The 23,795-nt window shown below is 39.7% G+C and overlaps 1 protein-coding gene across 1 annotated transcript in view; it reads left to right on the forward strand.

The window, feature by feature from the left end:
* The window catches only part of LOC135978332 (rab proteins geranylgeranyltransferase component A 2-like), a 46,283-nt gene extending 22,803 nt beyond the window's left edge, over positions 1-23,480 (forward strand). Inside the window, exons 5-7 of the mRNA XM_065579282.1 lie at positions 6,283-6,381; positions 14,779-14,948; positions 20,669-23,480. Of these exons, the coding sequence (XP_065435354.1) occupies positions 6,283-6,381; positions 14,779-14,948; positions 20,669-20,875 (476 nt within the window). The 3' untranslated portion in view covers positions 20,876-23,480. The remainder of the gene's footprint in view (positions 1-6,282; positions 6,382-14,778; positions 14,949-20,668) is intronic.
* The last annotated feature ends 315 nt before the right edge of the window (positions 23,481-23,795 follow it).

The following is a 23,795-nucleotide window of genomic DNA, read 5'->3' on the forward strand; positions in this document are numbered from 1 at the left end:
ACACTGCTTCTTGAGAACTGTGTGATCCATGAGTTCCCCTGTAACTGCTTTCCAGTGGAGGGGTCCAGTACGAGGTAATGCTTGCTTCAAGATCTTTAATACTGAACAGCGATCTATGGAGTCCAATAGAGACAGTATAGTACAGTGCCCGGCTCCATCCAAAAAGAAGACCCTGGGGAGCAGAGAAAGAGATCACGTAGCTGCCCCATGGAAGATCAATGAAAAATTCCATCCCTTTTTTCATAAAAAAAAACCAAATATCCAGCAACCAAGAAAATTAAATACTAAACCTATATTCATACAGTAAGGTTGCAAATTTGATCACACGCAGGAAGTGTATAGTTGTGTTCAGTAGCAAGATTGACTTGCCCATACAGTATGTAGCATTTTCTGTTTTGATTGGTTATACAGGACGATAAATATATACTTTCCACATAGGAAAAAATCTCTCTAACAATCAAATTCTTCCACTGTCAATGTCGGATAGCTTTCTACAGTGTATTTCTCAGAGCTTCGTACAGTCTCTTTTTTAGATACTTGAAATCATGCTATCCCCATAGTACAGCCTTGAAAATTGACATGAATATTTACCAGACTGTAAGCAAAATCTGTTTGTCCCCCACACACCCACTTTATCATGATGATTGATGGCAACTTATGATATTTTACTCACATATAAAAAAATGGGCAAATAAATTTTCACAGTCCAGTATTATTTGATATTTAATCAAATATATTGTGACAGACCCAGACCAGTGGGGTACAGGAGTCTGGTAGAGGGCAAATATACTGGTCACTGGTTGAGTAGTTTTCTGTTCCCTGAGTGACCAGAGCAGGGGCTGCACTAGAGTAATCAGGAACCTGCTAGAACCAGTTAAGGCAGGCAGGCTAATTAGGACACCTGGAGCCAATTAAGAAGAAGCTGCTAGAATCAATTAAGGCAGGCTAATCAGGGCACCTGGGTTTTAAAAAGAAGCTCACTTCAGTTTGTGGTGCGAGTGTGAGGAGCTGGGAGCAAGAGGCGCAAGGAGCTGAGAGTGAGAGGGTGTGCTGCTGGAGGACTGAAGAGCACAAGCGTTATCAGACACCAGGAGGAGGGTCCTGTGGTGAGAATAAGGAAGGTGTTTGGAGGAGGCCATGGGGAAGTAGGCCAGGGAGTTGTAACTGTCATGCAGCAGTTACAGGAGGCACTATAGACAGCTGCAGTCCACAGGGCCCTGGGCTGGAACCCGGAGTAGAGGGTGGGCCCGGGTTCCCCCCAAACCTCCCAATTGACCTGGACTGTGGGTTCTTCCAGAGGGAAGGTCTCTGGGCTGTTCCCCAACCCACATGGTGAATCTCTGAGGCAGGAAAATCCGCCAATAAGCGCAGGACCTACCAAGATAGAGGAGGAACTTTGTCACAATATGTATGTATTTGGTTCTTGTAAACTTGAATCAAAAGCCAGTTCCTCTCATCCTTAACAGTTTGGTGCTCTTCTATGAATTCCCTTCCGTGACTGAAAGTACCCATGTATTCATACCTTACATACTATTGTAATAAACTTTGTACAAAAGATGCCTTGTGAGATATCATTTGAAAACTAATAACTCACTGATCATTATAATCATGGTGAAATGTATGTAGCAACATTATATGTAAAATTATGAAGTCTCCATGTGTGGTGGTGATGATAGCCCATGTTCAAAACCACCCAGCTCTGACTAGGCAAAAGTTGTTAAACAGGTCTATGCTAAACAAAGACATTTGTGTTTACCTCAATTTACATACAAGTAGTAAACAGGTCCTTGAGACAGCAGGGAGAAGAGATGGCAGGAGACAAAGCACATGTGCATTTCAGCAAACACAAGTGAGAAGAGAGAACAAGGAGTGTCCTTCACCACCTGACTCCATGTCGTCGCCTTTACTGTTTAGGAACTAGCCCTTTGACTCTAGGGGGAGATCCTAACCTGAGAATCATAGAATATCAAGGTTGGACGGGACCTCACGGAGGTCATCTAGTCCAATCCCCTGCTCAGGGCAGGACTAATCCCCAGACAGATTTTTACACAAGTTCCCTAAATGGCCCCCTCAAGGATTGAGCTAACAACCCTGGGTTTAGCAGGCCAATGCTCAAACCACTGAGCTATCCCTCCTAGGTTGGTCAGCTATGTTGTTGGGAACCTTTGATCAAGATTTTACCTTGAACCAAACCTAACTTGTGAAGATTTAGCTACTAGGAATTGTTTTATATTTATTTTTCTTGTAACCATTCCTGCCTTTAACACCTTATGCTTCTAGTCACTTTAAATACTTAGAGATAGAGTTTAATAAACTAGTTTTATTTTTAATCTAAACTAATCAAGTGTTTGTGTTTAAACTGAACTGTTTCGGTAACTCCAGTTAAAATAGCAAACCGTTGATTATTGACCCTTTACATGGGCAATGGACCTTTAATATCTGAACTGTCAATGAGAGGGCAGGATAGTGCAGAACACATGTTTTGGGGAAAATTCAGCACTGGGAGTGTGTGGGAGTCACCCTGCAAGTGGTTACCAAAGCTGATGGAAGTCAGAGTGTGACTAGTGTGCTGCTGACAGGCTGCTGGGGTCACAGCTGCTGGACCAGGGCTGCAACTATCCACAGACACTCAGGATGTGAAGGCCGACGAGAGGGGGCGGGGGGAGCCGGTACAAATTACCAAAGCCCGGCGGTCCGGAAGTGGGCCCGGGGCCCGGCTTCCCTCTCTCGGCCCTGTTTAGCTGGTCCGCCCTTGCTGGAGGGCCTGAAAAAAAAATTTCACTTGGGCCCGAACCCGCTCTCAGCGGCCCTGGATGTGATCAGCATGCAAAACATTGTGAAGCACCCAAGGTTGCAGGGCAGGTGATGACATAGCTCCTCACTTGTCTGGATTGTACCCTGATATGTGGCACCTCAAATTTGTCAATATTTGAGTTGCACAGAATTACTTATAATCTAAATTCCACCAGTGCCATATAAGGATGCCTCTCTCTGATCTGTAAGTCCTCTCCATAGCCCAAAATCACTTACGAAGTGTGCAGGATACATGACATCAGCCTCTGTCCTTGTTGTTTCCCTAGTAACACTCCTTCTCAAACCTCAGAATTAAACTTGAATTGACTTATAAATTTTCAAAGGGGCTTTTGATGCCATAACCTTTGTGCCAAATGCTAAGTTATGAGAATGTATGGTGTCCCCGAAAAATTGACAAAGCTGATAAGAAAAAATCTACAGCAAGTCGATAAGTACAATGAGAGTAGACAGCTGATGGAATGATTCAGAATGAGCATATGAGTGAGACAGGGATGCATTCTGTCACCAGATTTGTTCAGCTTGGTACTGGAAGCAGTAATGGCTGTGGCACTGAGATGAAACAAGAAGACTCATGTTATGTGGTAGGATAGTGCACAACCTTAGATTCACAGATGATTTTGACATCACACCATTGAATAAGGAGGATTTACAGAGAATAAGTGACAATGCAGACTGGGAAAGCAGAAAAATTGATTGAAAAGCTGCATGTAGAAGACAAAAATTATGGCAACTGGAAGAAAAGAGAGGTAAAATCAAACTGACCAAAAATTAGAACAAGTGGAAAAAATTGTGTACCTTGCAGGACTGTTATCGAAGAATGAGAATTGTGAAGATATAAAAAGAAGATTCAGACTTATTGCTGCTGCATTCAGAAAAGTGGGCAAGATCTGGAAGGCTAAAAGACATTTCATAAAAACAAAAGTTAACACAGATGAGACCACTTTCATGCTGGTCCTGTTTTTCAGGTTGGAATGCTGGAGTTATGAAGACAGCCAATGAACAAAAGGTTTTGATTGCAGAAATGAACTGGCTCAGTGGAATACTGGGAGTTTCAAGATTGCAGAAAATAAAAATTGAAGAGATAAGAAAAAGTCTAGGGCAAGAATTAACACGGTCATAGAAAATTAAAGAAAGACGTCTGTGATGGTTTGGAGAAATGTCAAAACTGGACCTGGAAAGGATACCATACATAGCAACACATGCAAGAAACTAAAAACAGGAATACCAGGGATGTGTTGGATAGATACAGTAAATAATGACATAGATCAAAAAGGTTTAAAGATGAATGAAGCTGGTACAAGACAGACAGACTTTATTCAGCCCCATTGTTGCCATTGAGCTCACAGACGGGAATCAAAGAAGATGGAGGAGATCTCATTTCACATGCTCTTGTGCTTTTAAAAAAACAAAAAGGGTGGTGACCTCACGGACACGAGAATAGCATCTTCACTGAGACAAAACTTGGATAGTCACCTCAGCACTGAGAGTATTGTCTGCAACGTCTTTTGCGTGGCTGTTCTCAATGGGGGGTGCGGGCATTAGGAGTACAAAATCAAACAAAAACCTATATAAAATCTACTTTAAAATAGAATTTCCCTAGCAGCATCTTTCAGGACTCTCAGCTGACTAAGATTTGCTGTTCAATCCTGGAGGGACTGCAGCTCCGTCTGTGGAATTTGGACTTGCAGACTAACATCTGATGACATCCTTCCCAAATATTCTGTTGGTAATCTCTTTGGGAAGCATAGGGACAAAGCAGTCATTGAAGCCATGGACAAGGGGAAATAGGGCGTGTTTAAAATGTTGGCTAGCAAGTGTTTTCAGATATAACCTGATGCAATAGTTTATACAGGACCTTATTTAGATACCTAAATAGAACCTGTTGGGGTCTCGGAACTCTTCTGAAAATCTGGTTCAAAATTATTGGGTTGTGAATATATTTTTGTTGACATCAATGACTCTAAAAGTTGAAAACTCTGACATGGATCTTTTTACTGTAAGTTTCAGTAAGCTTCAGACGCATGTTCTGATCCATCCTCCACTTTTACAAGCTGTCTGGAGAGACACCATAGCTGACATTGTGCCAAGTATATGCATCACTTTTTCTTGTTGCTGCTTTTTTTAACGTGGTCATATCCTGATATTGGAAGCCTTTTCTGTAAGTGTAAAATCTCTTCTCTGTATCTACCCATGGATCTCAAATGATATTCTGCTCTCCCAATATACACAGAAAACTTATTGACATTAACATGAGATCTGTGAATGTAAACAGGACAGATTACAGTGCACAGATGACACATAATCTGACAGGGGAATTTGGCCCTAAAATTAATATTGGCTTCTTTTGGAATGGATAGTGTTTCATTTGCTAGGTAATAATTTGAAAGGACTCCAAGATTATAAAACTAAAGTGGTATTTTTTTAAAAAGGATAGTTTATAGAGGTGCTGCAACTTCTGGTAGAGTTCTAGCTTTCTATTCAGACTGATTTGTCTGGTGCCTCTTCCAAGCTCTTTCTTCCTGCAGCCTGTGCTCCTCCCTCCAAACCTCACTGCAGGTTGCTACAGACAAAACTCTGGATATTGAGCTATTATATCAGAACTACATTGAAATAGTTGTTTGCAACTTCCACTCATGCTAGTAAGACTGTTATTCAAGAGGCAAGTTAAACCTATTACAGGCAATGCTGTGCTAATGATTGTAGTCACACCTCTTTGTTCAACATGTGACTGAGCTACACGTATACCTTCATAGTGAACTGCTATCTCGGTATTGCTTTAAGTAAATGATCCGATATTTTTAAGTACAGTGTTGAATGGAAACATTGCCTTAGACTTTGGATTAAATTGCTTGAAAACACATTCACTCTCTGAACTCCTTTTGAGGTTTTGCAGGCACTTTGCAGGCTATTTTATTAAGTTTAGGAAAAGAAGGAAATTGGAAGTTAGACTCTCAGGTACAAATACCAATGTGTCTGAATGAAGAGATTGAAAATATTCATAAAGATCTAGAAAAGGAAATGTACTGTTGTGGATTTGTTTTTAAGGTAGATTTTTATATTATGTATAATTTAAGTTTAAAAAGCAGATATTAAATGTTTAATTGACTTGCTCTATAAGAATTGGAGAAAGCTAAATTTTTGCACTGTAAGAGTCAGATGTGGATAGCAGAGTTACTGGTTCCAGTAATGTTTATAAAAAGAGAGTCTACTGCCCCCCCCCAAAAGTTTCATTTTATGTTTGGGGATCTTTCTCAGAAATTTATCATTACTCTTCCTAAACTGAACTTCTCTGCTCCGAAAATGCAGCTCTTCTCTTAGTTGAGAGAAGTGACATCTGTTTAGAGAAGTCATTTCTTGGCGCTGGTGTTTTTTTTTTTTTTTTTTTTTTTTTTTTTTAAGTTGTAATCAATATTTGTATGTAAGGGAGTGGTAAGAATCATAATCAATCTGTGTTTCCCCCTCCAACAGACTTGGTTCATTTTACCTGCTCATCAACTAAAACCGCTAAAGAAGATTTAGAGCCTGTTGTACAGAAGCTGTTCTCCCTAAATGCTGAAGCAGAGAGAGGTAAGAAAAATAGATGAAAAGTATTATGAAAAAATTTTACAAATATGTTTACCTTTTGAATTTTAACATTTCTTCTACTGAACATCTGAATCCACTATCAAGATGAAAACAAGAGTGATCTCCGCTTGGTCGGCTGTTTGGGTATCCATGTTCTAAAGTAAAGGAATGGATTCAAAATATTTTTAAAAAGAGTGAGAGAACATAATTAAAGGTCACTTATCTCTTTCCTTGACTGTGATGTAATGGTCTTGGGTATACCTTCAGACATTGTTTAGGTCCAACAGTTCTGAAGGAGCAGAGCAAGACCTTGGCTATAAATGTCCAGCATTGAAGAAACCATGGGAGGCCTGAAAGCATTTTCTGGTGTTTTCATTTCTAACAAATGTTTCCTTGCATGGGAAAGGGTTTGTTCAAAAGAACTTAGACAGACACTACTGCTGAAACATCAGTGCAATTTCCAATGCGTTACTTGTATCCCATCTTTTTCTTATTCTTCCTTATTTCTTATACTGCTGCCCATCATTTTAGTATTGGCACTCCCAAGATAAAATAAAATCCCAATAGGCTGATGATTTACTTTTCCAGTCTGATTCCCCAGAGCAGTCAGGGCTGTGTGCTTTTTTATGGTGTTCTTTTCCTTTCTCTTATGACTCCTCTTACATTGCTTCTCGTCTTTCTCGTCTTCATCTTTTTCCTCCACTTCTCCTCTTGTTTGCTGTTTGTAACTGCAGTTGTACAAATTCTAAGTTGAAGTGAATTGTATACTTCATCCTGAAGATAATGAGATTTCTAATCACTCTTAGGGTATGTCTACACTATGAAATTAGGTCGAATTTATAGAAGCCGGTTTTATAGAAATCGGTTGTATACAGCCGATTGTGTGTCCCCCCCACATAAAATGCTCTAAGTGCATGAAGTCGGCGGACCGCATCCACAGTACCGAGGCTAGCGTCGACTTATGGAGCGTTACACTATGGGTAGCTATCCCACAGTTCCCGCAGTCTCCGCCGCCCAGTGGAATTCTGGGTTGAGATCCCAATGCTTGAATGATGCAAAACAGTGTCGCGGGGGCTTCTGGGTACGTGTCGTCAGGCACCTCCCCCTCCGTCAGAGCAACGGCAGACAATCGATTTGCGCCTTTTTACCTGGGTTACCTGTGCAGACAACATACCACGCCAAGCATGGAGCCCGCTCAGCTCAGCTCACCGTCACCATATGTCCTCTGGGTGCCGGCAGACGTGGTACTGCATTGCTACACAGCAGCAGCTAATTGCCTTTTGGCAGTAGACGGTGAAGTATGACTGGTAGCCTTCATCGGCGATCTGGGTGCTGGCAGACGTGGGGCTGGCAGACCTGGGGCTGCATTGCACACAACAGCAGCCCCTTGCCTTTTGGTAGAAGATGGTATATTACGACTGGTATCCGTCGTCATCGTACTGCAGTGGCTGTCAATCCTGGGCACCTGGGCAGTCTTGATGATGATGGCTATCAGTTGTAGTATGCTATTTTCTGCCAAGCGCCCAGTATTTTCTGCCAAGCACCCAGAAGATGCCGAGGGCTATCAGTCATGCTGCACCGTCGTCTGCCAGCTTAAGATGTAAAAAATAGATTTGTTCTGTATTCATTTGTTTCCCCCTCCCTCCGTGAAATCAACGGCCTGCTAAACCCAGGGTTTTGAGTTTAATCTTTGGGGGGGTGGCATTCTTTGTGACAGTTGTTTGTGTTTCTCCCTGATGCACAGCCACCTTTGTTGATTTTAATTCCTTGTACCTGTACGCCATGTCGTCACTCGCCCCTCGCTCCCTCCCTCCCTCCCTCCGTCAGATACTAGTTTCACGCCTTTTTTCAGACCAGAAGCCATAGCACTGGGATCATGGAGCCCGCTCAGATCACCGCGGCAATTATGAGCACTATGAACACCACGCGTATTGTCCTGGTGTATATGCAGAGCCAGGACATGCCAAAGCAAAACCAGGACCAGACAAGGAGGCGATTGCAGCGCAATGACGAGAGTGATGAGGAAATTGACATGGACATAGACCTCTCACAAAGTACAGGACCCAGCAATGTGCAAATCATGGTGTTACTGGGGCAGGTTCATGCCGTGGAACGCCGATTCTGGGCCCGGGAAACAAGCACAGACTGGTGGGACCCCATCGTGCTGCAGGTGTGGGACGATTCCCAGTGGCTGCGAAACTTTTGCATGCGTAAGGGCACTTGCATGGAACTTTGTGACTTGCTTTCCCCTGCCCTGAAGTGCCAGAATACCAGGATGAGAGCAGCCCTCACAGTTGAGAACCGAGTGGCGATAGCCCTGTGGAAGCTTACAACGCCAGACAGCTACCGGTCAGTCGGGAATCAATTTGGAGTGGGCAAATCTACTGTGGGGGCTGCTGTGATCCAAGTTGCCAGGGCAATCAAAGACCTGGTGATATCAAGGGTAGTGACTCTGGGAAACGTGCAGGCCATAGTGGATGGTTTTGCTGAAATGGGGTTCCCAAACTGTGGTGGGGCGATAGATGGAACCCATATCCCTATCTTGGCACCGGAGCACCAAGCCACCACCTACATAAACCGCAAGGGGTACTTTTCAATGCTGCTGCAAGCCCTGGTGGATCACAAGGGACGTTTCACCAACATCAACGTGGGATGGCCGGGAAAGGTACATGATGCTCGCGTCTTCAGGAACTCTGGTCTGTTTCGAAAGCTGGAGGAAGGGACTTTCTTCCCGGACCAGAAAATAACCGTTGGGGATGTTGAAATGCCTATCGTTATCCTTGGGTTCCCAGCCTACCCCTTAATGCCATGACTCATGAAGCCTTACACAGGCAGCCTGGACAGTAGTCAGGACCTGTTCAACTACAGGCTGAGCAAGTGCCGAATGGTGGTGGAATGTGCATTTGGACGTTTAAAAGCGCGCTGGCGCAGCTTACTGACTTGCTCAGACCTCAGCGAAAAGAATATCCCCATTGTTATTGCTGCTTGCTGTGTGCTCCACAATATCTGTGAGAGTAAGGGGGAGAAGTTTATGGTGGGGTGGGAGGTTGAGGCACATCGCCTGGCCGCTGATTACGCGCAGCCAGACACCAGGGCGGTTAGAAGAGCACAGCAGGGCGCGGTGCGCATCAGAGAAGCTTTGAAAATGAATTTTGTGACTGGCCAGGCTACGGTGTGAAACTTCTGTTTGTTTCTCCTTGATGAACCCTCTGCCCCACCCCCCAACCTGGTTCACTCTACTTCCCTGTAAACCAAAAATCCCACCCTCCCCTCCCTCTTCGAGCACCGCTTGCAGAGGCAATAAAGTCATTGTTACTTCACATTCATGCATTCTTTATTAATTCAGCACACAACTAGGGGGATAATTGCCAAGGTAGCCCGGGATGAGTGGGGGAGGAGGGAAGGAAAAGGACACACTGTAGTTTAAAACTTTAACTCTTATTGAAGGCCAGCCTTCTGATGCTCAGGCAATCATCTGGGGTGGAGTGACTGGATGGCCGGAGGCCCCCCCACCGTGTTCTTGGGCATCTGGGTGAGGAGGCTATGGAACTTGGGGAGAAGGGCTGTTGGTTACACAGGGGCTGTAGCGGCGGTCTCTGCTTCTGCTGCCTTTGCTGCAGCTCAACCATACGCTGGAGCATATCAGTTTGATGCTCCAGCAGCCGGAGCATCGACTCTTGCCTTCTGTCTGCAAGCTGACGCCACCTATCCTCTTCAGCCTGCCACTTGCTCTGTTCATCCCGCGATTCAGCCCGCCACCTCTCCTCTCATTCATACTGTGCTTTTCTGTAGTCTGACATTGACTGCCTCCACGCATTCTGCTGTGCTCTTTCAGTGTGGGAGGACATCTGGAGCTCCGTGATCATGTCGTCCCGAGTCCGCCGTTTTCTCCTTCTAATCTTCACTAGCCTCTGCGAAGGAGAAACATTTGCAGCTGGTGGAGGAGAATGGAGAGGTGGTTAAAAAAGACACATTTTAGAGAACAATGGGTACACTCTTTCACGTTAAGTTTTGCTGTTCACATTACACACCACATGTGCTTTCGTTACAAGGTCGCATTTTTCCTCTTATATTGAGGGCCTGCCGGTTTGGTGTGAGAGATCACTCACGCAGTGCCAGGCAACAGATTACGGCTTGCAGGCAGCCATGGTAAGCCACAGTCTTTTGGCTTTTTTCACCTTCTTAACATGTGGGAATGGTTTCAAACAGTAGCGCCCTCATTTCCCATAGCAAGCACCCGTTGGGTTGGCCATTTAAAATGGGTTTGCAATGTAAAAGGAGGGGCTGTGGTTCCCGGGTTAACATGCAGCACGAACCCAACTAACCCCCCTCCGCCCCCAACACCCAATTCTCTGGGATGATCACTTCACCCCTCCCCCCACCGCGTGGCTAACAGCGGGGAACATTTCTGTTCAGCCGAGCAGGAACGGGCACCTCTGAATGTCCCCTTAATAAAATCACCCCATTTCAACCAGGTGACTGTGAATGATATCACTCTCCTGAGGATAACAAAGAGCGATAAGGAATGGATGTTGTCTGCATGCCAGCAAACACTGGGACCATACGCTGCCATGCTTTGTTATGCAATGATTCCAGACTACGTGCTACTGGCCTGGCGTGGTAAAGTGTCCTACCATGGCAGACGGGATAAGGCAGCCCTCCCCAGAAACCTTTTGCAAAGGCTTTGGGAGTACATGAAAGAGAGCTTTCTGGAGATGTCCCTGGAGGATTTCCGCTCCATCCCCATACACGTTAACAGACTTTTCCAGTACCTGTATTGGCCGCGATTGCCAGAGCAAATTAATCATTAATCATTAAATACGCTTGCTTTCAGACCAGGTGTAATATTTACAAAGGTACACTCCCCAGAGGTCCCCGGTGTGCCCTCAGTGTCTGGGAGCACGCCTTGGGTGAGTTCGGGGGTTACTGGCTCCAGGTCCAGGGTGATAAACATATCCTGGCTGTTGGGGAAACTGGTTTCTCCGCTTCCTTGCTGCTGTGAGCTGTCCACATTATCTTCTTCCTCCTCTTTCTCGTACCCCGAACCCTCTTCCCTGTGTGTTTCTCCAGTGAAGGAGTCATAGCATACGGTTGGGGTAGTGGTGGCTGCACCCCCTAGCATGGCATGCAGCTCCACGTAGAAGCGGCATGTTTGCGGCTGTGCCCCGGACCTTCCGTTTGCCTTTCTGGCTTTGTGGTAGGCTTGCCTTAGCTCCTTAATTTTCACGCGGCACTGCTGTTATGGCCTCTGTCCTTCATGGCCTTGGAGACCTTTTCTAATTTTTTGCCATTTCTTTTACTGCTACGGAGTTCAGCTAGCACTGATTCATCTCCCCATATGGCGAGCAGATCCCGTACCTCCCGTTCGGTCCATGATGGAGCTCTTTTGCGATCCTGGGACTCCATCACGGTTACCTGTGCTGATGAGCTCTGCGTGGTCACCTGTGCTCTCCACGCTGGGCAAACAGGAAATGAAATTCAAACGTTCGCGGGGCTTTTCCTTTCTACCTGGTCAGTGCATCTGAGTTGAGAGTGCTGTCCAGAGTGGTCACAATGAAGCACTGTGGGATAGCTCCCGGAGGCCAATAACGTTGAATTCCTTCCACACTACCCCAATTCTGACCCGCTAAGGCCGATTTTATCGCTAATCCCCTAGTCAGAGGTGGAGTAAAGAAACCGGTTTAAAGGGCCCTTTAAGGCGAAAGAAAGGGCTTCGTCGTGTGAACGTGTCCAGGCTTAATTTGATTTAACGCTGCTAAAGTCGCCCTAAACTCGTAGTGTAGACCAGGCCTTATTCCCAGTAATGAGTCCCAAAGCCTTGACCCTATTTCTGAGAAAACCCTGGCAGATGTTTTCATGCGCTTCGCCCTTGACATGGACAGCTTCATAGTGCCTGGGGAATGTAGCTGTTGAAGAATGCAGTTGTTTGAAAGAGAGGATTGGTCTCTGAGGTATCTTAAGCCAGTTCATCAAAGGTCCTCAAAAATCAATACCAGAATTTTGAATGTAACCTTGTATTTTGTGTGGAGGCAGTGTAGAAGATGGAGTAGCAGGGTAAGGTACTCTTGGTGGTTGCTGTGTTCTGAACGAATTAAAGCTTTTTTTAACGTTGGAGTACTCATACTCAACGATAGTGAATTGCCTTCTCATAGCAAAACACTGGAACTTTTTTTGTCAATTGGAGTATTACTTTGTGACCAAACACACATACTAACTAGTGTAGATCATTCTAATAATCATTGCTGATAACCTACTAACTTGCAAAATGATCACTGTGTAGCTAAGGATTCACAGCCTATTTACCATGTTTTGTGAATAGTTGATATTTAACTTTTCACTCTTTTCCTGTTTCTTCTCTTTTCCCCTTTTCTTAATTCTCTTTTGTAGCTTCAAGGCTCGTTGATAAACTGTTTCTTTTTGATAATAAAAAGTGGAAAAGCTGCTATTTCCTTCATCAGAAGGTCTGATTTGGTTTGAGTAGCACATATATCTTCAAAAAATATTCTTTTCTTTCTTTTCAGTTTACAGTACAGGCAAATCTCATTTTTACAAAAGGGGAACAGCAAAAATTGAAAAATCAGGTTTTTGTAAAATTTGAGGAAAATGCAATTACCTACCTATTGGACTTTGGAAGACAGATTATGGACAAAAAAAGGGAGGGTTGTAAATACAAGTTTGTAAAATAGGGAGTTACCTGTGTGTTTTATTTCTTTCATTCGGATATTTCATTTCTAATGTGCTCATTCAGTTAAAGCCCACAAAGCTGTATACTAGAGATCGAGGCTTAAACATATAATCTGTAGCTTGCATTTTAAAAAGCAGTGTTGTATGCCTCTTAGAGTATCAAATGGTAAATAAATGATTAGCTTGCAGTTCAGTGTCTTTTTTTACATTAATCTTAATGTTTAAAGTGATCCAGTTTTGAAGTGAAATATTATTTAGAACCTGACTGAAATTTTTCTATAAGAACTCAGATCAGAAGGGGTCCTCAGGTGCACTGAGGCACTGAAAAGCTAGTTTTCACTGACACATAGGCCTTTTTATCATCAGGATGAGGTAGTGGTCGTATTTTAATTAAAATGTCAGAACAAATACTGTTGGAGTTATTGAAAATGAATCACTAGATAAAGTGAGCACTGGCCCATGGCAGGTCAAAGAGGGAAAGTCACCTGGAGAAGAGGACTTCATTTATTTTCCTGCCTAAATGAGGAAGAAGTAACTTTTATGAGCAGTATGAACTTTTTAATATATTAAAGTGCATCTTATTCTGTATTAAGGTTCATGCTTTCACAGGCTGATGGATTTAATTTGTTTTCAAATTATTCAGTAGGGTTAACACCTATTTTTTTAAAATAAATTGTTTGATAGTCATAAAAAATAGATGCTGATGGAATGATATAGATTTATCCTTGTGTTCTTGCTGTTTTGTTTACAGTACTATGTTGCTTATGTTTTTCTGAATGTCAGCATTATCTGGCAGGACAGTTGGTTCTTTGAAAAAGAATAAATCTAACAGATTATTTTACAAGGAGTAAAGTTTTATGCAGGATGATAATGCCTGCAGCATTTATTATAGACAATGTAGAATACCAAAAAGGGACAGAATGAATTTGCCAAATAAAATAACATCTAAAAATCTCAGTATCAGTATTGTACATTCTGCTTTTGCCTTGCTGCACTATCGTCTTCTAAGAGGTGTTGCTGGTTTTGTGCAGGTTGACAAACAATATACTGAGTAACAGGAAGAAGATACAGATAGTAAATGAGGAAGAAATAGAAATTGGTGGTTTCCCGTGCATTAAGAATAACATGCAGTCTTTGATAAACAGAGATAAATAGATAAATTCACCTTTGATTTCCATTTAACAACAACACAACAAAAAAGGCAAAATAGAATGACTAAGCTACCTGAATTGGAGTAATTTATTATTTTTGTTCTCTGTTATCCGTGGTTGTTGTAGCAGTTAGTGAAAAGGGTTGGGAAATGTATTGAACTTCAAAATCAGCAACTGCAGAATGAGGTGGTCAGTTTAGCACATACTGTAAGAGGACTCTTCTGGGGTCAATCAGGAGCAGTATAAGGCATGTTGGATTCAAATTAACTTGAATTTTTTTTACTTTAACAAAAAAATGTATTCAAAAGTTAAAAATTGTAATAATCCAGCAAGATTTAAAATGTTAAGTGGCTAATTAGAAAATTCCTTTCTTGAAACCTTATAATAAGAAGAATGTATTAAAAGCACTATCAGTATGCTTTAGTGCCTTTTAAAATGTATATATTTACACTCTATTACAGTAATTTCATGCTAATAACTGAATTGACTGTTTTATTATGTTGAGTTATACAGGTCTCTTATTATATTTGAATGCTGGTCACTGAAAACATTTCTTGCCATTTAGAGTCTGAAAATGGAGGAGGACTGGAAAAGCCCAGAGTCCTATGGGCAGTATACTTCAACATGAGAGATTCTTCAGGCATTGACAGGAATTCATATGACTGTTTACCCTCAAACGTCTATGTCTGTTCTGGGCCAGATTGTGCATTAGGAAATGACTATGCTGTCAAACAGGTAAGGGAACTCATATTTTTTCAGTTTTGTGGTTGAAGAGCTTTCAGTTTAAAGGCCTCAGCTGGTGCTGGGTATAAAACAATACATTATAAAACAACAAACAGAGTGCATTGACAATATAGCTGTAATGTGCTTCATAGAACTGGTGACTGTTAAGAAATTTTTTGGAAGAGAAGTTGTTGAAAATTTGGGGCTCATAGGAAGCCAGCTAATAAGGTGCAATAATAAGGGGGATGGGGTAGCTCAGTGGTTTGAGCATTGGCCTACTAAACCCAGGGTTGTGAGTTCAATCCTTGAGGGGGCCATTTAGGGATTGGGGCAAAAATCTGTCTGGAGATTGGTCCTGCTTTGAGCAGGGGGTTGGACTAGATGACCTCCTGAGGTCCCTTCCAACCTTGATATTCTCTGAATATGGAAGACTTGAAAGTGGGAGTGGGAGAAAAAGAAAGGGATCATTAGAAGACACTGTGGTGGAACACTGGGTTATAACAGAAGATAGGGGCATAATTTAGACATGGACAGAGCTATAGTGTCATTTGATAATAGAGGGAAAGTTTAAACTTAATGGGGGTGGGGAAGGGAAGCTAGAGAATCAAGAAAGCAGACATAACTGAAAAGGATGATCCTTGTATCAAGATTTTTGGCTATATTACAGGTGAAAGATGGGAAGACGAAAGAACACAGGATAGATGTAATCACATAGGGAAATAACCAGGGAACAGGCAATTTTTTTGGCAATGGGAATAAAGAGAATAAGGTGAATTCTGATGTCTTTGTAGAGAAGAGAGCAGCACTAACCAAGAAAAGCCAGAAAAAATTAAAAGTAGAGTTCACACTGTAGAGTAAATTTTCAAAGTACAATGGATGTAGTTATGTAACTTCTGTTTGCTTTATGAAAAGATATGACACCGATGCTCAGCTGAAGACATGACCTCCCAGTGCTTTGGAGAAGATTTAAAAAAAAAAAAAAGTTACTAGGCAAATCTAAATTTGCCTATCAGAGCAGCACAGAGGTGTGGAAATAACCTTAACTATGGGTGGAATAAACAGCAGCCCAATCATCCAGGCTGCAGGTAGGATGCCCCTCAAGTACTGCTATATCACCTAGTTCCTCTTTGCCTGCTCTCCCTACTACTGTGCAGCAGAGGAAGAATGGATCATCTTGGTGTCCAGGCCCTGCCTCACCCCAAAAAAGACCCTCAAAGGTGTCTCCTCTTTGCTGTTCCCTTCAAGAATCCACCCTAGTAAGATAGGTTGGCAGTTTAGACCTATATACTGCACTTATCACCATGATATGAGTGCTTTCAGTGCTAGCACACACAAACGGTTTTTACACCTACATAATGTTAAGTGAATCTAATATTTTTTTAAAAGTTGTTTTTTTTAAGTGGCTCTGGCCAGAGAACATGAGTGGAAAACTTTTATCCAGCTGCTGTTTTTTATGGCCAAGTATAAACCCTTAAAATACGGTTTTATAATGGAATGGCTGACACAGCCTGAACTTTAGTGTCAGAACAGTATAATTAAGGGCTAATAGTATCCTTCACTTTGTTTTACAAGGCAATATTTTGCTTCCCAAGAGGATATACTATGAGGATAATGGATTATGCAGAGAGAAATAGTGCAAAACATTAGGGTAGCACTGTTACATTGTAAATGACTTGTTTAAAAGGGAATTTTAAACTGTTTTACCATTTTAAACTGAGTTCCACTTAAAAGCTGCTTAAATTACATTTAAAAGTTAATTTTGGGCATATTACACATTTTACCCAATGATGAGCTGTGGTATACCATGTCCACACCATTCCGTCCACACCCTATTATCCACCACCTTTTCTAGGACCATCATTGTTTTCCCCTCAACTCCATTTCAATGTGAGTGATATTACTGTAACTGGAAACTACTGCTGTTCTTTAAATTTAAAAATTCAAGTTGCTGTAGTTCCTCTATGTGGCTCTGAAATGACTGCAACTAAAAGTATGTATTCTCTTCTGGGCAAGTGACCACTGAAAAGCTATTTGTAAACTGGCTTGAGCTCAGAGGAAGAGCCAAAGAAATGATCAGAAGCTGGAAGGGTTGATTTATGGAAATAATATATTTAGTTGACCTAAGCAATGACTAGCTTTCAGTGGAACATAGTTCACAAATACATAAAGAATTTAAACAGCAAGGGGAGAGAGGAATATTTTAGAACAAAACATAGGGATGTTACTAGAAATAGTAATGGGATTAAACTAAGACTAGGAAAATGTAGCCTGAACATAAGGCAAACTTCTTGAAAATGAGGCTATGGATTAATCTTCCTAGGAATGGTAGAAGTTCCCTCACTTAGGATACATTTAAACTGCATAGAACAAAAGTGCTAGAAAATTTACTGTAGGGAACATGCTATATTAGCATGGTGGTGGTCTGATTTTTGTACAACTACTAGTATGTTCTATATGACTGACAGTACCACAGTTTCTTTGCAGATGATTTTACCGCCAAAAAAATCCAGTAAACAGGCTATTTAACCTAAATTTTAATTGGTTAATTTTCTAGTATATCATATTGGGTTTTAATCTGATGTGATATTTTAATTCCCTCTAGGATAAGGCTAAAGAGAGGAATTAGTGCTATTTGGAACTCCCTCTAAAGACAACAGAAGCTCTGAGTTTAAATCAAGGGCAGAATTTGGCTCCCAAATTTATTTGTTCAACAGCATAAACTGTTTATAGATGAATTATAGTGTAGTAGGTCAGTGTGGTGGTTGAAGCCAAGGTTTCATATTTAGTATAATATACCAGCACCGTATTTAAAATGCGTAAGATATTATTCATCTCAAGTTAATAGTATGCACTAAAGACCCTGTCAACATTTGTGGCACTGCATGCCTTTTCCCCATTAACTGGTGGTATTTGGAAGTATTGAGATTTATGAAATTTATTGGTCATTTTGTATTTCATCCTGTTGTTAGTTCCACAGGATTCTGTATACATTTTATTAAATAGAAAGGGGTTACATAGCTTCTGTGCAAGCTATTAAAGGTAGATGTCCAGAATACAAAAAAAAAAAAAACTATACAGTACATTGTCATTTTAATTTTTTTTTAAACAGTGTAATGGTTGTTAAACTACAATATCTCTGTAGTTTCTCTACACAATAGTGTATGGTGCTTAACTTAGAAATTTACAGATTGGAACGCTGTTACCTGTAACCACTAAATATCAAAGAAACTATTTACTATATCAGTTACTTACCGTGAATACCAAAGTGTTGTAATGAAGAGGCTGTTGAAATCATGCAGAATAAGCAATAATAATTTAACTGAATACGGTTCACTTTAAATTGGTAAACCTGAAAGCACTCTGTACTATTAAATTGTTCAATTACAATCAAAGTCATGCTGTCCTACATAGCATACTGAGAAATGCTGTCCATGTTCAATCTCATAATTATCTGACCAAGTTTTGGAGTGGGTATTTGCTGGCTAATTTGATACTGACTATCAAAGGCAGATGCATTGCAAATGTTGGTCTGTTTTAGTTGGTGTTTTTCTTTAAATGTAAGATGCCATTACATTTTCTTCATCATAGCAATGTCACCAGAGTAACTGTTGATTTGCTGTGGGTTAAAATAGAAATGCTGGAGATTTTTTTAAAATGTTTTCTTACCTTATCTTTAAAATTTTCCTTTGAGACTTGATATACAGAGTTTGGGATTTTTTTTTTCCAATCAAAAAATCAATTTGCCTGATTTTCAAATTGAAAAGGCATGGTTTGTATTGTAAAATAGAATTTGTGTATTAGACATGCTATATTCCTGATTTGTAATGGAAAACAGTTTTGAAATAGGAGAAAAAATGTAAATTAGGGAAACCAGAATTTTACAATGATACCGAAATGAGTCTGTGTCACTTAGATAGAAGCTTAGTAATGGAATCCTTCATCTCAGTTCAAATCCATTGCTGGTCAGAGGTGAGTGAAGTTCATCATTAAAAGGCTCTTTGGTTAATGTGGACTTGTATTAACAGTTCCTGAGTGGACAGGCACCCACACCACAAAACCCACCTCTGCAGTTGGTACTGGTTGACCTCATTGTTGGCCAGTGCAAATGCCAGTGATCGGATGGGCACAGAAACTAAGTTTATCCTCTAATCTCTTGAAGTGATGCCTACACACATCAGGATGAGGTATATTGAAAGGAGAGAGTGGGGGAATCTTCTGTTGCCGCTGTCCATGCTGTATCTGTTCTGTGAATAAATAGACCCCTTCAGTCTCCATTTCCAAGCTGAAAATCCAGTTTGAGTACCACTAATCCCTTGAGTACCACTAATTTCACAGGTGGAGGTGGGAAGTGGGAGTGGAGAGTACAAATCTCATCTCATTCCAGATTTTATTTAGACCCTGATCCTGCAAAGAGATGCACTCAGGTGGATCCCTGTGCTCTTGTAGAGCCCCATTGACTTCTGTGGGACTGTGCTAGTGCCAGATCCACTTGCCTTAGAGTGTAAGCTCTTAGGGACAGGGAACTTGTCTTCAATTTGTCTGTACAGTGTATATCATTTGATGTTATCTAAACAATAATCCTCAAACTGTAAGACTCCTTAGCTCTCCTTGTAAATCAGAATCATTAAATGGCCTATAAAAGGAGATTGCTTAATTTGGGAAAAGCAATCCGCTCATTGCTTAATTTGGGAAAAGCAATGTAAATAGAATAATAAAATAAGTAATGATACCTTTTGCATAGCTATGGCTATCTGGGATTTTGCCCCTGGTCCCCGAGATCTTGAATCTATGCAAAATGTATGATTTGCAGGAATTACTGTTCCTTTGCCGTTGCATGCTTACCCAGAATGTAGTGTATTTACTATTGTAATCCATGCATTATTATAGCATGTGTCCTGATTCTTCCTACAGTAAGCATTTTTTTAACATCAATCATTGTGACAGTCGACAGCTTAACACTGTCACTTTTAAGTACTTAATTACTGAACCTTAACAGTGTCTGGAATAAATTATTTAATAATGAAATCATTGTGTTACTTCTTATAGCAACTTTATTCTTATTAAAATATAATGTATTATGTATATAGACACCTTTTTCAGAGAGGTGGTCTGTATGTTTGGGTACACATGCATACAAACACAAACTTTATAGATATATAAGCATTTATAACTGTTTTGATAAAATATAAAAATAAATCATGCAAAACTACATATACATTTGTCAACAAAAATAGTACATTTTACAGTAATAGTAATTAATATTGAGCTATGAATTTAATGAGAAAAACATCAGTAGTAAATCCTACATGCAAGCAATACAGCTATGATTTTTTTGCAGTTTTTAATTTAAAAAAGGAGGTATTTGGGGGGATAGATGATCTATGTTAAATGTTAACATTTTAATGGCTCCAATGGGCCGGTAAAGTTCATACCTTTGCTGGAACCAGGTGTGTCTTCTCAATGGAAAAAGATTCATACAATTTGTAAATGAAAGCTACATTTGCAATATACTGTAGAATGCACCAACAATTGCTGAGAAACTAAAAACCACAGAATCTGTCTTTTCACACCATTGGTTTTCTTTCGGATTTTGATCTGGTTTTAGTAATACTGTCAAATGATCATTATAGTTTGTTGCAATGATAGAATTTTATTCTTAAATGTCAGTAAAATATTTCTGCAATATATTAAACGTCAACCTAAAGTTAACTTTTTGTGTTTTCCTTGAATAGGCTGAGACACTTTTTCAAGAAATGTTTCCTAAGGAAGAATTCTGTCCACCACCACCAAATCCAGAAGATATAATCTATGATGGAGATGGGGCTCAGCCAGAAGACCCTGGATTCAGTAGTTCATCCAATATAAAAACAGAGCCCTCGCCCAAGGAAAGCAGTGATGGAGATAGCTGTAAAGTTTCAGAAGAACATCATAAAGAATAGAATGTACTGAGATTGAACCCAGTATCACTATCATCTCAGTGGAAGAGTTTGACTTAGTCGGGGGCGGGGAGTAGTACAAGCAGTTGTATGTATTATATACCATCTCCTTACTTAGGATGAATAATATCTTACTTTTTAAGAAGCCTCATTTGATTTCGATGGGCCTGCTTATAATTGAGTAATACTCAACCTGTCACAGGGAGGTTATCAGAGCTGGATCCAGAATCATAAAATAAAACATTTCATTTTCAAATCTGATTTTAATTTCCTTGAGAAGACTTTGTTTTTAGTAATGATTCCTCCACCTTACAAACAGAGACACACTTCAAGATTATCAATAGCAACAAAACTTGTGAGTTAGTTAAATAGAATTGGCAATGGGACAAATCATCCGCTGATGTAAATTGTAATAGCTATATTGACTTCAATTTACACCAGCAGAGGATCTGCCCCAAAATCTTTCCCTCCTTTAAATTGCATAAAAGGAGGGAACATTAGACACTATTGACAGTTCTAGGGTATTCAAGCAGATAAACTTTTATATTTGCTGATACAAGTCCTTCATTTGAAGGCTGCTTTTAGAATAGCTAATATCACATTTACTTTGCTTATGAAAAATATTCTGTACTAGTTTTTGAAATTGGTGTCATAGGTTCATTATTCATATTAAGCAGAAATAAACTGTATATAATAAATACATTGGTCTCAATTGAAACCATGTATATTAGTACTTAAAACATTAAAAACATTTAATACACTCCTTTTTTGATTGGTGTCAAGAATTTATCTATATTTGCCAGTGACTTTTACAGTCTAGTCAGGAAGAAAATATAATTACTTAAAATTACTTAAATTTACTTAAATTAATTAAAATTATTCTTACATAATTAAGAACCACCAGAAATACAGCATGTTTTTGAGTCTCTGTAAATATTTTGTTTAAACAAGATTAAGGCCCCAAACTTGCACGTACATAAGGGTTTGCAATTTAAATAGTTAAAATAGAAATTTTTGGCCATAGTTTTGAAGGGAAAATGTTGGACTGGTTATAATTACAATTGTCTTCATCCCAGATAATGCATCTAAAAGTAGTGAGATAGCTGTAAATTATGCATTTTGTAATGATAAATCATAAAGCATATTTATACAAGAGAATTTGTAAATGTATTTATAAACTTGGTTTGTGTACAGAATTACAAAACTAGAAAAATCTTGAAAAGGTTAATGATAGTAAATAGGCTTTCACCTCTCTTCTAAATAATATTTTGAAATTCTACACTCTAAAGAAAGAAATAAGTACATATGGGCTTTAAATTACAAAAAAGTGAAATTTGAGAGGTGGAAGTTTTACCAAAAAATCTAAATATTTACCTGAAGTCAAATATATACAGTATAATTCACCAATATCTATACATATACACGGTGAACAAATGTTGATGATGGTCAGAGTTTAAACTGCTACCTAAGCTTAGATATGATTATATCATTATACAGCAAATTATAGTAATGTTTTAAATACTGTACATCAATACAAATAATGCCATCAAATAATTGATGTCCGGTATTGACTGAAATTATTAATACAGCTAGGATTTTCTACAGTTTTTCAGTAAATGTGCCTGCCTTGGAGATGGCTTTGTGCCATAAAGGTCGATTTATTTATTTTTTTACAACATAGCCAACACAATATAGAACACTATTTTCTGTTGTGCATCATAATACAATATCCAGATTGCATTTATTAAATGTGTGTTAATGTTTGCATTCTGTCACATTTGTTTTTACTAGATAGGCATCATGCTGTTAATTGTAAAGTCCTCAGAAAAAATGTAGTTGAAATCCATTTTGATTGCTAAATAATAGTGATCCTTGGTATGCTTGCAATTAAGCAGCTAATTACAGATGGTAACAAATAGTCTGCCTGCCTTTTCATTCTCAGCTACCATTCCTATGTATATATCAAAAAGCATGAATGTAGGTTAATTATAGTTAACATTTACAAATCTGTAAAGGAACTCAGACAAAAACCTGGTTTCTATTTGCCTTTCAGTAACAGGAATCATGTTTGAGTTTTCATCTTTTATGTTTACAAGAAAGTAACATTTGTTGTTTGAAATTTAAAGGTTTGCTTGCACGTGCATTTCTTTCTGTATTTTCTTTCAGTTGTGCAAGAAAAGCACTTTACTGCTAGCTTCTAAAGTTTTGCCGAACTGTTTAATGTCCGTTTATTGTCACATTGCTATTTGTGATGTGATTAAAATTTACGTGCATCCTAAGAAATTTACTTAATAAATATATTTCATGCATTCATGTCAATGTAAAGTAAAAGGTTTGTATATTACACATTTGATTTTTAGCTAAAACAAGGGCTGTGCAACTTACAAGTCATAAGCTATGATTTTACACTACATTGATTGCCTAAAAACTCTTTTCATGTCTTCTTCATATAGTGAATGAAATCTTAACTGTTTTTTCCTGTGGTAGTTGAGCACCCAATAGCTCACTTGGAATAGGAATAGACAAGACTGTTGATGTTCTTTTATTATATGGAAATCATGTATTGAACTGTGGTTTGTTCTCAAATTAAATGATTTAAGCCTACAAAGTGAGGGTTAGGCTTATTTGAAGTAGTTTTTAAGGCTTGTCAGACAAGACGTATTCAAAAGATAACATGACTTTTTAAGAACCAGCAATTTATCTGTGGGATTATTAATAAATCAAGTTAAAGAAAGATAAGGTTAATTGAATTTTTAAACAAGTAGCTGTATTATCCTTCAAGCACCTTGGAGCTCATACAATATTCACACCTTTTTTTCTAACAAGTGCTTTGATATGTTTGAATTCCTTTTTTAATGAGTACTTTCTTTTTAACTTTGGTTAATGGGATTAACCCTTAATATTCAAACCTGCAATTTGATGC

The sequence above is a fragment of the Chrysemys picta genome, unplaced genomic scaffold, assembly GCF_011386835.1.
Source record: "Chrysemys picta bellii isolate R12L10 unplaced genomic scaffold, ASM1138683v2 scaf215, whole genome shotgun sequence".
In the NCBI taxonomy this organism is placed as follows: domain Eukaryota; kingdom Metazoa; phylum Chordata; order Testudines; family Emydidae; genus Chrysemys; species Chrysemys picta.